Source organism: Vipera ursinii, assembly GCF_947247035.1.
Source record: "Vipera ursinii genome assembly, chromosome: 5".
In the NCBI taxonomy this organism is placed as follows: domain Eukaryota; kingdom Metazoa; phylum Chordata; class Lepidosauria; order Squamata; family Viperidae; genus Vipera; species Vipera ursinii.
In genome coordinates this window covers 43,863,263-43,879,588 of record NC_139518.1, presented here as the reverse complement: position 1 = coordinate 43,879,588, position 16,326 = coordinate 43,863,263, and the positions used below count along the sequence as shown (strand labels likewise).

The 16,326-nt window shown below is 38.4% G+C and overlaps 1 protein-coding gene across 3 annotated transcripts in view; it reads left to right on the top strand.

Moving 5' to 3' along the window:
- The first annotated feature begins 214 nt into the window (after positions 1-214).
- Positions 215-16,326, top strand: part of ALDH18A1 (aldehyde dehydrogenase 18 family member A1) — a 32,613-nt gene continuing 16,501 nt past the window's right edge. For 2 of the 3 annotated variants that reach the window (XM_083364487.1, XM_083364485.1), the window contains exons 1-5: positions 215-274; positions 13,098-13,211; positions 15,150-15,373; positions 15,923-16,072; positions 16,152-16,256. In XM_083364487.1, coding sequence (XP_083220613.1) covers positions 13,127-13,211; positions 15,150-15,373; positions 15,923-16,072; positions 16,152-16,256 — 564 coding nt within the window. In that variant the 5' untranslated portion in view covers positions 215-274; positions 13,098-13,126. The other variant, XM_083364486.1, reaches the window with a different exon arrangement.

Below are 16,326 nucleotides of genomic sequence, written 5' to 3'. Positions count from 1 at the left end.
CCATTCGACACTGCAGCTCGCCTTTAGTTTCAGAAGGCAAAGAATAGGCAAAAGGATGAGAAAGCAGAAGACAACACTTTATGCTTTAGAAACAAGGAAGAGGGCAAAACACGGCAAGGAAGCAAGAGGAAAAGCGACGCCACGAAGCAATCACTGGAGGGGTGGGGCCTGAGGGGGGCGGGCCATCGGCCGGAAGTCCCTCCGCTGACAGTCACTGTTGTCCGGCGGATTCGCTGGGCGCGTCGCGTGGCTTCGGCTGCTGCTTCAGACGTTCGTAAGTGATGGTGGCGAGCTGGCTGAGCTCGGTCAGGGGCTGTCGGGGTCCGGTGGCGCCGTTCTTGCGCTGGGCGGTGGTGCTGCTCTGCTGCTGTTTTTGCTCCGACATTCCGCGGAGCTGGGATCTCAGCCTCAACTTCGGAGTGGGCGAGGGTCAGCATAGCCTCTCCTTCTAGCCAGGAGAAAGACGCGTTCTTTTGTATCTTGAATGCTTCCATCAATATCCTTTTCCCAGTCGGGGGCCGTCCGTATCTCTTGAGACCAGAGTTCCCAAGCCGCTGTGGCCGACGGTTACCTGGTAATTCTTGGGAGATTAAGTCTCAACACAACTACAGATTACTGTACTCTCCACCTCTAATTGCATGTATATTGGCACAAGCTTTGTTAGTGATTGTGGAGAGGGAGCCTTTTGTCGCATTTTAAAGAGAGTGAAAGCACTACTAGTGTATTCATTTACTGGCCTGAATCACTTCTTACAAGAATTAATAACTATTGCTAGCAAAAAAAATGTTCACACCAGGTTTTTAGTAAAAGCTTCCTCCATCTAGTGCCCTTCTAATGTATTGAATAATTAGCAAGGAACCAGATTGGAGAAGGTTGATTGGTCTGAGAATGTGCATTGTCCTTGTAGTAGGATAATACAACAATGAAGATTATGTTAACAATTCATTTGACATGCAGCATTTCATGTCAAGGAACGTTTTACAAAGCAATTTTAATTTCATAGAAAAGTTAATCACAACATTTTCAATATGAGAAATCTGTAATATCGATCATATTACAATCTAACCTTAGTTGGCTGTTTGGCTTGATAAAAGTTATGCTAGACTTTCAGGAACTTTGAGATAAGGTCCTTGTGAATAGGTAATTTCAGAAGTGCTATTTTAAAAAAGCAAAGAGGTTATTGCTTAAGAGACGGGGAGAAATGGATGTGTGTATGCTGGATGTTTGAGAAAAAAAGATATATATTTCCAGATTTCATGACTCGAGTATGGGATCTCTGAAGTAATGGGAGCAGATTGACAATTTATCAACTTATACTGTGGCAGCACAGTTATACAAATTTGCTTCCTTAATTTGTTGTTATAGTAAGAAACCTTTTTGAAGCAGGCCTGCTTGAATGTTTAAAAATACATAGTTGGCTTTCTCACAGATTGTAATGGGAGACACAGCTATTATCAAATGGTTTGTATGGAAATATGTTGCTGTGGCCTCCCTTGATATATATCTCCATAATTCTTCCTGCCCATCAGTGATCCCAGCTTACCTTTGCCCTATTTCCAGGCACCGGCATAGTTTCAAGCAAATGGCATGTAAAATAGAATAGAGCTGGAAGGGACCTTAGAGGTCTCCTAGTCCAGCCCCCTGCTCAAGCAGGAGGACCCATCTCAGACAAGTGGCTGTCTAGTCTCTTCTTTAAAATCTCCAGTGATGGAGCACACATGATTTCTGGAGGCAAGCTGTTCCACTGGCTAATTGTCCTCACTGTCAGGAAGTTTCTCCTTAATTCCAAGTTGTTTCTCTCCTTGATTAGTTTCCATCCATTGTTTGTTGTCCCGCCCTTTGGTGCTTTGGAGAATAAGTTGACCTCTCTCTTCTTTGTGGCAACCCCTCAAATACTGGAATATTTACAGGTAGTCCTTGACTTATGACCACAATTGAGCCCAAAATTTATATTGCTAAGTGAGTCAGTTAAGTGAGTTTTGCCCCATTTAATGACATTTCTTGCCACGGTTGTTAAGTGAATCACTGCAGTTGTTAAGTTAGTAACATAGTTATTAAATAAAGCTGACTTCCCCATTTACTTTGCTTGTCACAAGGTTGCAAAAGATGATCGCATGACCCTGGGACACTGCAACCATCATAAATATGAACCAGTTGCCAAATGTCCGAATTTTGATCATGTGACCATGGGGATGCTATAATGGTTGTAAGTGTAAAAATAGTCATGTCACTTTTTTCAGTGCCATTATAACTTTGAACAATCACTAATGAATGGTTATAAGTCAAAGACTACCTGTATTTTCTAAGAATGCATTTAGGATTTACATAGAGAATAGAAATATTTTTGTAAATAAAGAAGATAGAAGGAAATATGCATTGTCATGTCAGTTTATCTTAATCAAAATTATCTGAAAGCATGGCAGAATGTTGCCAAGGGAGAAAACCTATGGGAGGGGTCTTCAAACTTGGCCCTTTTATGACTTGTGGACTTCAACTCCCAGAATTCCTCAGCCAGCGTGCCTGGCTGAGGAATTCTGGGAGTTGAAGTCCACAAGTCATGAAAGGGCCAAGTTTGAAGACCCCTGACCTATGGCTTTATCACCATTTTTTTAAAAAATAATTAGGTATAGACTGTTTTTAAGCTCATATAAGTACATATTTGAATAAAAATACAATCTCAGATTATTTCCTGTATATGTTCTCAGTCTTGGACACGTTAAAACAGAAGTCATTATATATTAAATAAATAAATTGTGCTATTTTCTTCAAAAAAAAAAGAAAAGAAAAGAAATAGGGACCTGGGAAATTGTATCATAACAGTTTGTGAACTAGACCAGAGTTGTTTATCAGATGCATCAGTTTTAGTGTGAGATGAAAGTTCCAAAGTGAGGGATTTTCTAGTGGGAGCCAGCATGCAGACGTTGAACAGAGAATAAGACAGGTATGAACTGCTGCCATATAACAATTTTGTGACGAATACTAATCACATTTCCATCTTGCAATGGAAATTGCCAGAGGTGGAAATTTGTGGATCTTTCAAATGTTGCTGGAGTGTTACTTCCAGCAGTTCCAGTGATCGTGTTCTAATGGTGAGAAATTCTGAAAAATTTAGCCCCATCTGGACAGCTACGCATACCTGCAGCCAATTTTTACATGACAGCAGTTATATCTTATTTTATTTTTCTTGTTTATTCCTGCCTTTGAACTGGAATTTTCCTGTTGCTTTATGCTACTTGATTGGATCCACATGTAATTAGTGGGGTGGGGGCAGTAGTATTTTTCCTCTGATATGTGAGGCACAAGCTACCACAGATTGCCAGACTGGACAAGTTGGATTTGTTACAGCTTGCTAAGTCCTGCACTAGAATTTTCCCAAAGACAACTAAACCAATGCCATACAGGTAAGCCCTGTTTTGACATCAGATTAATTTTTGTCTCCTGTATTAAATGATGAGTATACATGTTTCATGTATATTTTCATTTCATCATATGTGGTTTTCATATAATTTAGCTTGAAATTACATTTTAAATATGTAATTAGCACATTGTGCAATAAATTTTGAAAAAAAACCCCTTTGTTAAATGATTACTACTTGACATGCTTTACTTTTTATAATTTACTCTGATTAAAGAATTTGTGAACTTCTCTGTCTTCACTAAAATAATTTATATTTTTAAAGATGGTGTAGTAACAGTGAAGGACTAGCATTTGCAAAATGGAAACTGATATTTTGGGGGTAGGAGGGAAACAAGTTTATCAGTTTTCTATTTACTTTTCATTGGCTGAGATATAAAGCAAGATAGCAGAATTCAGTTGCAATTTTGAGACTGGACAATTGTATGCATATTATAGAACACTGTAGTAATAGTATCTGTAGACATTCAAGTGTTGCAAAGGAACTATAATAATTTGGGTGAATTTGAATATAAAGTATGGCTGATTATTATAGGCATAAGCTAAGCAGGTTTGGGGCTTGTTCATTTTCATTCTATTCTTTATAACAATAGAGATTTTGATACTTTTGCTTTCAAATTTGGTTAACCACAGTTTAGTATTATGACCAAACTTTCATATGTTTTGGGAAAGCCATTTATAGGAGCCACAATTTGTCAGTATTTGATTATAAAGTTTAACTATTGTTGATCAAAACAAAGTTTCCAGTTCTTTCTTACAAAAGAGATGAAGCATGGAGATTGTAATTACATTTCTGAATGGATGAGCCAAAGTTTGTTATTGCATTTTATTGCTCTGAATAAATTATTAAATGCTGTAAGACTGTGTTTAGTGGAAGCAAGTTTCCTGCCCCATTTTTTACTTACCTAGTTACCAAGTTTTCTTCAGTATAGCTAGTGCTTTTTCCTTGTTTCCTTCCTTTACTGAGAACAGTAGCTCCTTGCACTAAAATAAGTGTCACTTGTTCTCAGCAAGAAAGCATGAAGTCCCAAATCCTGTCTGGTTTATGCTGATCTCCTTGTGGATAAGATATCTGTGAACTTACACAGGTCACACACAATTGCTACAAGTCCTCAATGGCAGTCATGCTTCATAAATTGACTACAGTCCAGAAAACATTCTACAGATAGGACAAATAATTGTCTTAATTTCATTACATTTAGATGAATGTGTGCAAACTTAAAGGTAAAGAAGTATCTGGCAAATGGAGTGTTTATAATAGAGATAATATTGCTAATAAACAAAGATGCCCCATGTTCACACTCACTCAGGTAAATGCATCTTTGCTGGGTCTGATTCCCAGGGTCAAGAGACCTGGGGAGTAATTGAATACTGTGTTGATGATGTGTCTTGAGCCCCATCATGATATATAGCCAAACTTATAAATTTCTGATATATTTTCTATTTCCTGATGGCAGCTCTGTCTGGAGAATCTTCTGTAGTTTCATGAGGAGGCATAGTATGAGATTAGTAATAAGGGAAGGGGAGATGTAGTGACATAGCCAGCAAATCAAAGCATATGTTTTGATGGAAAATCTCCAATCAAACTCAGTAAGTTGTTGACTTCAAGGACATGTCTGTAATTATCTTGACAACGCAAGAAGTGATTTGCTGTTAACCGTCCAACTCCCCAATTGAGCCTAGAAGGTATATTTCTTCATCTCCTTTCCAATTACTTACTAGGTCTGGCTTTGTGCAGTTTTCAGGTTAGTTAGATTTTACTTCCTAGCTAGCAAAAAGTTCTGGATTTTTCATTAAAAATTTGAGAAAATGCTGAAAATTTTAGTTAGCACCAAAGGTAGATATAGAAGCAGTTTTGGATAAAAACACTAATTGCCATCTTCTATAAGAAATAGAGCCCCAGAGCAAAGCTGTTGTATGGCTCAGAATGTGAGCTAGATATCAGTTAGCCTTGCAAGTCAGAGTAATCTCGGGAGCAATACGAAACTCAGATTGGGAAGCACGGATCTTAAAAGTACCAGGTTCTAAGGTCATGCATCTAAAGTACCAAGGCAGCAGGATCTATGTCAGGAAACATGTCCTTTTCAAACTATTAGAAGTATAAAGGTAAAGGTAAAGGTAAAGGTTCCCCCGCACATGCGTGCTAGTCATTTCCGACTCTAGGGGCCGGTGCTCATCTCCGTTTCAAAGCCGAAGAGCCAGCGCTTGTCCGAGGACATCTCCGTGGTCATGTGGCTGGCATGACTAGACACCAAAGGCGCACGGAGCGCTGTTACCTTCCCACCGTAGTGGTCCCTATTTTTCTACTTGCATTTTTACGTGCTTTCGAACTGCTAGGTTGGCAGAAGCTGGGACGAGTAACAGGCGCTCACTCTGTTACGCGGCACTCGGGATTCGACCCGCCAAACTGCCGACCTTCTGATCGACAAGCTCAGCATCCTAACCCACTGAACCACCGCGTCCCTTCTTTGATATAGAAGTATATCAAAATTCAAAGGGAGCAAACCATTTCCTTGGGACTTGGGGATGCTTTTGTGAGCATACTGGAACAGGTGCTCTGTCTTAGGCCTTCAAACTTCCCTCTTTTGTCACCTTTGTTATCTTGCAGAATGTAGAGAAATTATTTTTATTTGTTGTCTTGCTGTCAACTATTAGCTTCTTACAGTAGCTCACTTAATCACTAGAAAGTATATTGCTAACCAATGAGCTGTGTTTAAAATCTTGATTAACTCCACACTGAGAAGCTTTGTATATCTCTAAATAGCAAAGAGCTGAATGTATTTCCAACATGATATTGTTGCTGAAGAACAGGAAGTGCAGGTGTTTCCAGTTTATTTCACAACATTGTTTGTTTATTTATTTATTTATTTATTATTTAGATTTATATACCGCCCTTTCCCGAAGGACTCAGGGCGATTTACAGGATATTTAAAAGAAACATTGTTGTACCTAAGATAAGTTTGTTATGCTCCATAAAAATAATTTTTAAAGCAAAGTTCTCAAATCTAATAGGACAGAAAAAAGTACAAATAGTCAATAAAAACAACATTAAAAAATAGTTACACCTTTTTAAAAAAATTTAGTTAATGATTTTATAGCAACACTGCTTTTAGTAAATAAAAGGTACCTAAGATTGCTAATAAGCGATCAAATTCTCCAAGGAAAGGAAATTATCAGCCCAGAATATTTTTCATTTTCACATCTTTTTCTTCTTCACTTTTCACCCTCCCAGTCTTTGAAAATTGATCAATTAGAGAAAGATGCTTATGAATTTCTTTACATGGGTTTTGTGATTTGCATTATACCATTTCTCCTGAACAGATATTCCACTTAAAAATAAACTTAGCTAGTTTGGCGCTGAGGAAAATGGAGGAAAAATAGGAATGAGAAATAAAATAAGTATCAGCATGTTTAGAGAAATGCAGCTTTTCTAGAAGTACAACATCCTTATCTAAAGCAAAACAAGAAGTTTGCACTGTATGTTAAGAAGTCAGAAAATAAACATGTGCACTATCAAATATAACATTGTGGCAGATGGCTCACTGGCTAGAACCTTCAGCAAGAATTGTTATGGCAATAAGTGTTTGATCAAGTCTTATGCTTTGGATATTACAGAATAAATTTACCTTCATTGAGATGATTTTCATGTAGAGAAAAGTTGATGAGTTAGGATTACAGCCTTGGTTCAATGTATATATATTGCATTTTCCTAGCAACCATTCATCACATTTTGACCAACTGCCTATTTTTTCCTCCAGGCTACATGCAGCAATATCTATGCTAGTGGGTTTTCTCTACTAGACGAAGAATGTCATCATGACTTCTTTTGGTACAGTACTTTCAGCCAAGCTTGGGCCTGACAGTATATTTGGAGTCATCCAGGGCACCATGTGGCTGAAAGGGGTCATCTTTGGTTGATTGGGCATAAGGGTACAGATAAGATGTTTTGAACAGTTTGATTGATCTAATTCTATACTTGATTCCTTTTCAGTACAATTATTTACATGTGGCTTAAGGGAAGCAACAAATTGTGTTTAAGCGCTGACTGATCAGTGCATGTAAAAAGTAGTCAGTTTGCCAAGAAAATTGTTATAAAGTTCTTAAGAAATTTTTATGGATGTAGTATATTGTGATAAATATTACTTATTAATAAATATATCATTTTGGTCTAGTTTAAATAGTAATAGTTTAACTCCAGTCATTTAAGTTTATACATACATAAGGTAAAGGTAAATGTTCCCCCGCACATGCGTGCTAGTCGTTTCCAACTCTAGGGGCCAGTGCTCATCTCCGTTTCAAAGCCGAAGAGCCAGCGCTTGTCTTGAGGACGTCTCCGTGGTCATGTGGCCAGCATGACTAGACACCAAAGGCACACGGAACGCTGTTACCTTCCCACCGTAGTGGTCCTTATTTTTCTACTTGCATTTTTACATGCTTTCGAACTGCTAGGTTGGCAGAAGCTGGGACGTGTAACAGGCACTCACTCTGTTACATGACAATTGGGATTCAACCCGCCAAACTGCCAACCTTCTGATCGACAAGCTCAGTGTTCTAACCCTGAGCCACCATGTCCCTTGTGTGTACATACATACATACATACGTACATGAATAAATGAATGAATGAATGAACGAACACACAGAAGTAGTAGATTATCTCAGCCAATTTTAATCCAGGTTCAAGCCTGATTCTGAAATTAGTTTTTATTTGTCTGGTGAATGATCATTAATTCTCTTTGGTCTCTTAATGGTTTAGGTGCTATCAACCATTGAATTCTTCTAAACTTCACTTCTAAATCTAAAAGCAGAAAGTGCCACAAAAGATCCTTAGAAAATAGAAGGGGCAGCTAGTTTGGAAATAATCAGAGCCAATTTTTTCATTAGAGACCATTTGGTAGCATGACTTGCCTTTATTAGCTGCACCATTACAGGAACTATATATTACTTTAAAAATCCATGTTGTGCCAATCTTCCAGTTCAATTACTTTAGTATAGGTTTATTCTGGAAGACTGCTCTACAAATTTCAATAGTTTTTGATTTTGGGCTCAAGTCACTACACCACTTTTTGTTTAGCAGTCTGCCAATGCTTTAATATTGTCTGTCCTATTCCAGATTTGTGGTTGTTTAACTTAGGAAATGGTTTTTTGGCACTGATATCATGGTAATAGAATGCCTACCCTAAAAATTCTCATTTGGCACCTGTGTTGCAAACTTTTCAGCACCAGGCAAAGGTATTTTTATTTGCTCAGGCATTCTTATCAGTTATAAATGTTAAATATTTTATTTTCATATATAACATGAGAAAAAGCAGTGTTGTACTAGTCTGGAACTTGGAAGTAGAAAGAAGAGTGAAATATAAATGCTTAAATAATGTGTTCCTTCCAGTATTGCTTTGTATGTTTTATCATCATACATTTTATAACCAGAGTCACTTTTCAGTGATTGAATAGAGCCTCATTTTTAGGCTTGAACTACATATAAGTTGAACCATTAGAAACTTATGGTATCTCTAACCCTTAGAGGTAAATTAACTCTTTACCATCTTTCTGACATGCTCTGTAACTGTTATAAAGGTATGAAGGAGTGAACTCTGGGTATAGGATCATTACATCAGTTATTACAGGCCAAAGCAATTGAAAGGATAAAGATTCTTGGTGGTATCAGCTCAGCTGATTATTGCCAATCTTTGACAAACAACAGACATAATAAGAGTAGTATTTTCTCTAGCCAAATTTGACATATGTCCTTCAATTGTCATTGATTATAGATACTGTAAGTTCATCTATTTTGAACATTTTTGCCCTTGTGGTTCTCATGGAGTAGACATAGGTCATATCTTAGTATATTGCAATTTCTACATATGATTATCAGAGATGCGATGCTAGCTACCAGCTTGGCTAGCTTAAAAAAGGCTTGAATCTATTCATGGAAATAGTGGGGATCAATGGCTGTTAGCCTTGATGGGAAGGTGACTGCCTCTGAGGCCATCTGCTGGGAGATTAGTGAGCTTCTCTTGGGTGATTGGTTGCCCACTGTGAAGACAGAGTGCTGGACAAGATGGGTCAGGTCCAACTCAACAGCTCACTGCTTATGTTTTTACATGAATTGATGAGCCATTTTAATCACCGCTTAAAGTTTTAACAAGCAAAAAAACGAGAGAGAGACAGAGAGAGAGAGAGAGAGAGAGAGAGAGAGAGAGAGAGAGAGAGAGATAATCTGTCAGATTTTTGGACCAATGTAAAATATACTTTTACAGGCACATTTTATTTGGCAGTCCTGAGAGTAGTCTCACCCAGGTTCTATCTGACATAATGGAGTACCCACCCAAGATTTAAAACTAAACTATACTGCTGTTGAAGTTCTAAAATAACAGTATGATAAGACAACTGGATTTCAGGTTTAGAGTCTAGAGGGGAAAACTTGTAGAGCCTAAATTAATCTCTTTAAACTGTGTTAATAGATTATCACATTTTTTTTCTTCCCTGTTAGTATTTTGGCTACTTTTATTAATTATTTTATACTATTTTGTTTGTATGGCATTAGCATACTTTATATCCAAATGGACAATAACCGTAAATTTTTCTCTTATGAATGAACACTGAGTCCTTCGGGAATAGGGCTGTATATAAATTCAATAAATAAATAAACAAACAAACAAACACTTAAGGATTATAAGGGTTACACCATTGGATTTACATTAAATATACATGCATAGGTTTGATAAATATTTGATTTGGATTTGCTGGAATTCTTACAAAAGTTGTTTCTGAAGAGGTTCCTCATCTTCCTTGACATGCAGTTCTTTCTTTTTGTTCAAGGTCTTCTGCAGGATTAAACGTTTGGGAGGTTTCTTTACTTTTTTTAAATTTGGCTTAATTTACCAGCTTTTCTTCATTTTGTTTCTTGTTTCATGCCAAATTTGTCAGAAAATAAACCATGGCTTACTTCTGAATTTCACTGACATAATAAGATCTTTGAGGACAGCGTCCCACCTGTACAAGTTTTAAAGTTGTTTTTGTTAAACAATATATAGTTCGGTTATATTAGTGCATGCAGAATGACTGTGTCTGTTTAAGGATATTTATAAGATTGGGAACTTCAGTACATGTTTAACTTTGGGGCTCTCATTTGTCAAAGGAAAATTTCATATTTAATAAGTACAATGTGCATTTATTTGGTATAGTATGCATGTACTTTATTCTTCATGATCTGCACAAGTGTAATAATTAAGAGAGGACAGTGAGAAACTATTAAATTGTGAAGAGTGGGTGTTTGTAGGAGACTACGACTTTAGTAAGTGGCTGAGAGATGGGTCTTGGTGGTGGGGAATATATGGTCTGCACTGGAGCCTGCTGCCTTTTAGCATTTGTTGACATTTCAATCTTTAACTTGGATTTTGTGCTGCAACGTGGAGCTGTGTCATCAGCCACTCTAGCGTATGAGAGGCAATGCCTGAGTTGCTGGGAGTCAGGTTGCATCATCTACTGGCAGCTCTTCCTGGTGGAGCTGATGTGGCTCATCCTGGCAGCTCTAGGATTGGTGGATGTCAAGGGATTTGTTGGGATTTCAGGAATTAAATGCCTTTTGACATTTCTCCTGCTGCATCTGATAGAAATCTCCCTCTCCATTCTGGGTTTTCTTTATGAAAAGTAGGTAACACTAGTAAATATTGGGAGCAATAAGTTAATTCTTGAATCTATTGCAAGAGTTCTGTTTTAGGTTAATTCTGCCAATCCAGTGCCAGGAAACTGAAGTTTCATGTACTTCTTTCTTGCTCTTAATAATGTAGTGATGCTTGGCTGCAAGGAATATTCAAGTGTTCATCTAAGAAGTTTGGATGAAATGATGCTGAGCCAGATATGAACATCTTGCTAATTCATATTTTAAATATCTTTCGGGGGAAGAAAAAACTTGTTTATAATATATACCGGTGTATGGTTACTTTTCCATCAGCCCTGATTTAACTTTTTTTAAAAAAAACATGACATGTCATATAACAGCATAAAACTGAAGCACTTGGTATATTTATAAAAATGTAAAAAGTTAATTATCTTGTTTTTTTTTTAAAAAAATGATAACTTAAAATGTTCCAGGGCAATGGAGTGGCAAGCCACTGTAAGCTAATTCCAATATAACTTAATTTTACATTGGATGGGAGAATGAATGGGAGAATGTGAAAAGGAACACAGCAGAAGCAGTCAGAATTCGCCACAGAAGTAAGCAGATGCAATTTCCAGTTTCTGCCAGTAGCCAGGCTATTTCTGGTTCCTGGAAGGCAACATATCCCACTTTCTAAGAATGCTGAGGTCAAGAGACCTAGTGATTGCTGGAGATGCAGTATTGAGCCCCCAGATTTCTCTTTCTCCTGGCAGAAGAACTGTCTCCTCCCCCAAATGCCTGTTGACATGGATCTGAAAAGCAATCTTATCTCCATCCATTGACCAAAGGAACAAGAACAGCTAATTTTATTTATTTATTTATTTTATTTATTTATTTTAATTCCATTTATATCCCGCCCTTCTCCGAAGACTCAGGGCGGCTTACAAGCTTAGCAGTAGCCTTCATTCTATGTATATGCCTGCTTATTAGGGCTTTCACACACACACCCCCAAGCGGCATTATTACAAAGTCAGCTTAATTGCCCCCAACAATCTGGGTCCTCATTTTACCTACCTCGGAAGGATGGAAGGCTGAGTCAACTGTCATTAGCCAATGAGGAAAGATCCATTTAATCCAAATGAGATATATAAATCTGTGATTGGTCCACCACTTTGCTCTAACCTTAAAGAATTAGTTTTCTTCCCCCTCTTTTCCTGCCCTTTCTTCCTTTGTGTATCTTTAATTTGAAAATTGGATGACTAACTTCTCTTGGTTACTCTGATGGAAGCCACTGCAGGAGAGTATTGAAGAGCAGGATAACAGCATGTTTTCAACATGTGCAACTTCAATTCTGCAATAAATAAAGATTTATGATCTTGCCTTGGTAATAATATTAGTATTAATACACTGTAGAAAATTAATTCTCATTTTTAAAGAATAGTTAAATACATTAGCAGTGCTTTTAGGTAATCCTATATCTTCACTCTAAACTTTGGCGATGTATGCATATCAAATTGATACTTTAGTAGTATGCTACATTAGTCTTTATTGGGGCTTTGGCTTTATTTACGTGATAAGTGCCTAAAATGTCACAGGTGCTATCGCTTTTAATTTTATGTACATACTTTTGGTATACTTTTGGCTTGCTTGGCGAAAACTGTTAGTTCGATCTGCGTATTTGAGGGTGATTTAGTTATCTTCAATTTCTGATGGTAGTTTTCCAATATTAAGTGTGGTGTGTGTGTTTTGTCTCAAACCTGAAATAAAAGAGTGATGAAGTCTGTAATTGCTAACCTTATTGAATTTAAGAAATTTGCAACAGTTTAGCTAATGTTAACAATATTATTCTCCAATCTGTTTTGAAAAGAATTCCCCATTGTTCTGCAAAAAGAAAACGCTTGCATGTTTTTTTTCATCTTTCCTCCCCATTTCAGTTAGTGCAAGGAGAAATCCATGCTTTATTTCGAAAGTGGCATTTTCCCACATTTTTTTTTCTAATTAGCCATAGAATCTCTATTTGATATCCATTGGGAAAATTGTACCGTACAAAATCATTTTGGCTTTCCTCTTTTTTTCTCCTTGCAGGTGTTCTTGGCTCCACCAAGCTTTTGACAATGCTGTGTCGAGTGGCTCTTCTCCCTTCCCTGCGTTCCTCAGGTCGATTCTGGCAGGTGTCTGATGTGGCTGGATCCCATCCTTGTATGTATGAGAGTGAGAGGACCGGGAGTGGTAACCCTTCTGTTAATAGGATGCATTTGGGCAGAATTGCAGACCTGGGATCTTAATTTCCAATTAGATTACTAATGGGCGCCAACAACAGCAACATTATTTTGCTTAAAGGTAAAGGTTCCCCCGCACATGCGTGCTAGTCGTTTCCAACTCTAGGGGACGGTGCTCATCTCCATTTCAAAGCCGAAGGGCCAGCGCTTGTCCGAGGACGTCTCCGTGGTCATGTGGCCGGCATGACTAGACGCCAAAGGCACACGGAACGCTGTTACCTTCCCACCATCGTGGTCCCTATTTTTCTACTTGCATTTTTACGTGCTTTCGAACTGCTAGGTTGGCAGAAGCTGGGACAAGTAACAGGTGCTCACTGTTACGCGGCACTCAGGATTCAACCCGCCAAACTGACGATCTTCTGATCGACAAGCTCAGCGTCCTAATCCACTGAGCCACCGTGTCCCTTTTATTTTGCTTATAGCCAGGGACAATTCTGCCCTCTTGTGTCCTGCTGCAGGTTTGATCCTGAAAGCAGAAATGTTACTGATCACAAGTATGGCCTCTTCTTTGAAGTTTATTCTAGAGCAGGGGTGTCAAACTGCCGGCCCGCAGGCCAGATGCGTCATGGCAAAATCACGCCCACCCCATTGCCAGCAATGGAAAAAAAGTTGTGATACGTCACGACACGTCACGAGGCGTTGTGAGTTTGACACCCCTGTTCTAGAGGAAAAGTTCAACATTTTGATGAAACCAAAAAATTACTGTAGTTTGATTCCCTTATTTGCTTACCGGGGTCTATTTTCAGGTTTCATAAATACAAATGGATGTAGGTTAGTGGTATCTAGGAAGGAATGGAGAGTTTTACTGGAGTTCCTGTTTTTGCAATTGAAAGAAGATGCACTTGATTATTCAACAAACATTGCTTATTGAATTTTTGCTTATTAACATTTTTTAAAGATGAGGCAGTTTATGAGGCAGCTTTATATTTAAAAATGTTTTTAAAATAGAGAGAAACATTTTATGTATTTATTAATCAAATTTATATGGCCACCCATCTTACAAAATGCCACCTTGGACAGGATACAACAATCAAATTGCAATAAATATAAAAACAGGCAATATAAAATCCAGATTAAAATAAAAGTTATAAAAATAACTACAGGTGGTCCTTGAATTAGAACCATTCATTTAGTGACTGTTTGAAGTTACAATGGCACTGAAAAAAGTGACTTGTGGTCATTTTTCACACTATGACTGTTACAGTATTCCCATGGTCACGTGATCGGAACTTGGGCGCTTGGCAATAGGCATGTATTTATGACAGTTGAACTGTCCCAGGGTCATGTGATCACCATTTGTAACCTTCCCAGCCGGCTTTCGACAAGCCGAGTCAATGGGGCAAGCCAGGTTCACTTAACAACCACATGATTCACTTAACAACTGCAGTGATCTGCTTAACTGTAGCAAAAAAGGTCATAAAATGGGGCAAACTCACTTAACAACTGCCTTGCTTAGCAACAGAAATTTTGGGCTCCGTTGTGGTTATAAGTCAAGGACTACCTGTATACCAACCATAAGGAAAGGTAGGATAAGAACAGGCACCAAGCAATAGAGCCATCTGAGCATATCTCCGGTATTTAATTTGATTTAAGTATTTGTTTTAAAAAGTTATTAGAATGTCCTGATATACATGGATAATGAATGGATAATGACAATGAAATACATGGAATGCTTATCTTCCTTTATGAATATTCTGTTTGTGCCAGAGAAGTTACTTTGACAAATGTTTTCTTGGTCAACTTGAAGTCAGACAGGAAATAGTTAGAGAGAGGCTTCCATCTCAGACTTGGAACAGGGAGGAGGAATTGGGAATGATAAATACGTCCAGCTGATGCTTTTGTTATATTTCAACTGCAGGCTTACTGGCTCCTAACCTGGTGTTGAGAAATAAGTCTGCCCGAGGCTGGAGTAATATACCTTTTATCACAGTACCCCTCAGTCGCACCCATGGCAAGTCTTTTGCACATCGTAGCGAGCTAAAGCATGCCAAGAGAATTGTGGTGAAATTAGGGAGCGCTGTTGTCACACGAGGTGATGAATGTGGCCTAGCCCTGGGGCGACTGGCATCCATCGTTGAGCAGGTAACTTAGCTTACGTCCTTCACACCTAGCTGCTTTATTGATCTAAATTCTAAATCCATACACAAGCTAAAGTTGGCAGTGTTGGGGTGTAAGGGAGGATGCTACACAATAGAGTAAATCCATCTTCAGTTAATTGATCATCGGACCCTGTTTTAGAATCCTAGAGAACTGACTTCAGGATATAACCATTAACTTCCTCTTGTATTCTCCTTCTTCTAGTTCTTGATATGTTAACTATTTCCCTTTGCTTATTATACAATGATGAGTGAGGAGTACACAGGCATATGAACATTAATAAGTGTTCATGAGTGTCCTAAATAAGAGAGATGGTATCTTAGAAGTCTCTTCTGGTACCTATTAATGGATAAATTATACTGTTAGGGGATTATTTCAACCCTTTCAGAGGCCAAGTATTGTGGGGACATTGCATTGTTTTATATACTATGCAACATAAGCCTGACCTTGCTCCTCTGAAGAGTGTTTGCAGTTTGTGTTTGAAAACTGAAGCAGCATAAAAACACAGAGTGCTTCTTCTTTGGGGGGCCTTAGGTGTCAATGCTTCAAAACCAGGGCCGAGAGATGATGATTGTCACGAGTGGTGCAGTGGCGTTTGGAAAGCAACGGCTCCGTCATGAGATCTTGCTTTCACAGAGTGTGAGGCAGGCTCTCCACTCAGGGCAGAACCAACTCAAAGATATGGTGAGTAACTGGGAAGAGATGCCAAAGTTCTTGGAAATGCTACAGGTGCTGCCATAGCTGACTGATGTGTTCTCTGTAGGCCATTCCTGTGCTGGAGGCTCGAGCCTGTGCTGCTGCTGGTCAGAGTGGGCTGATGGCACTGTACGAGGCTATGTTCACACAATATAGCATCTGTGCAGCTCAGGTAAAATGGTCTGTATACATTTCATGAAGGCTCTTGTCGGGTTGCTAGTGCCAATCTTTTGAACCTTCAT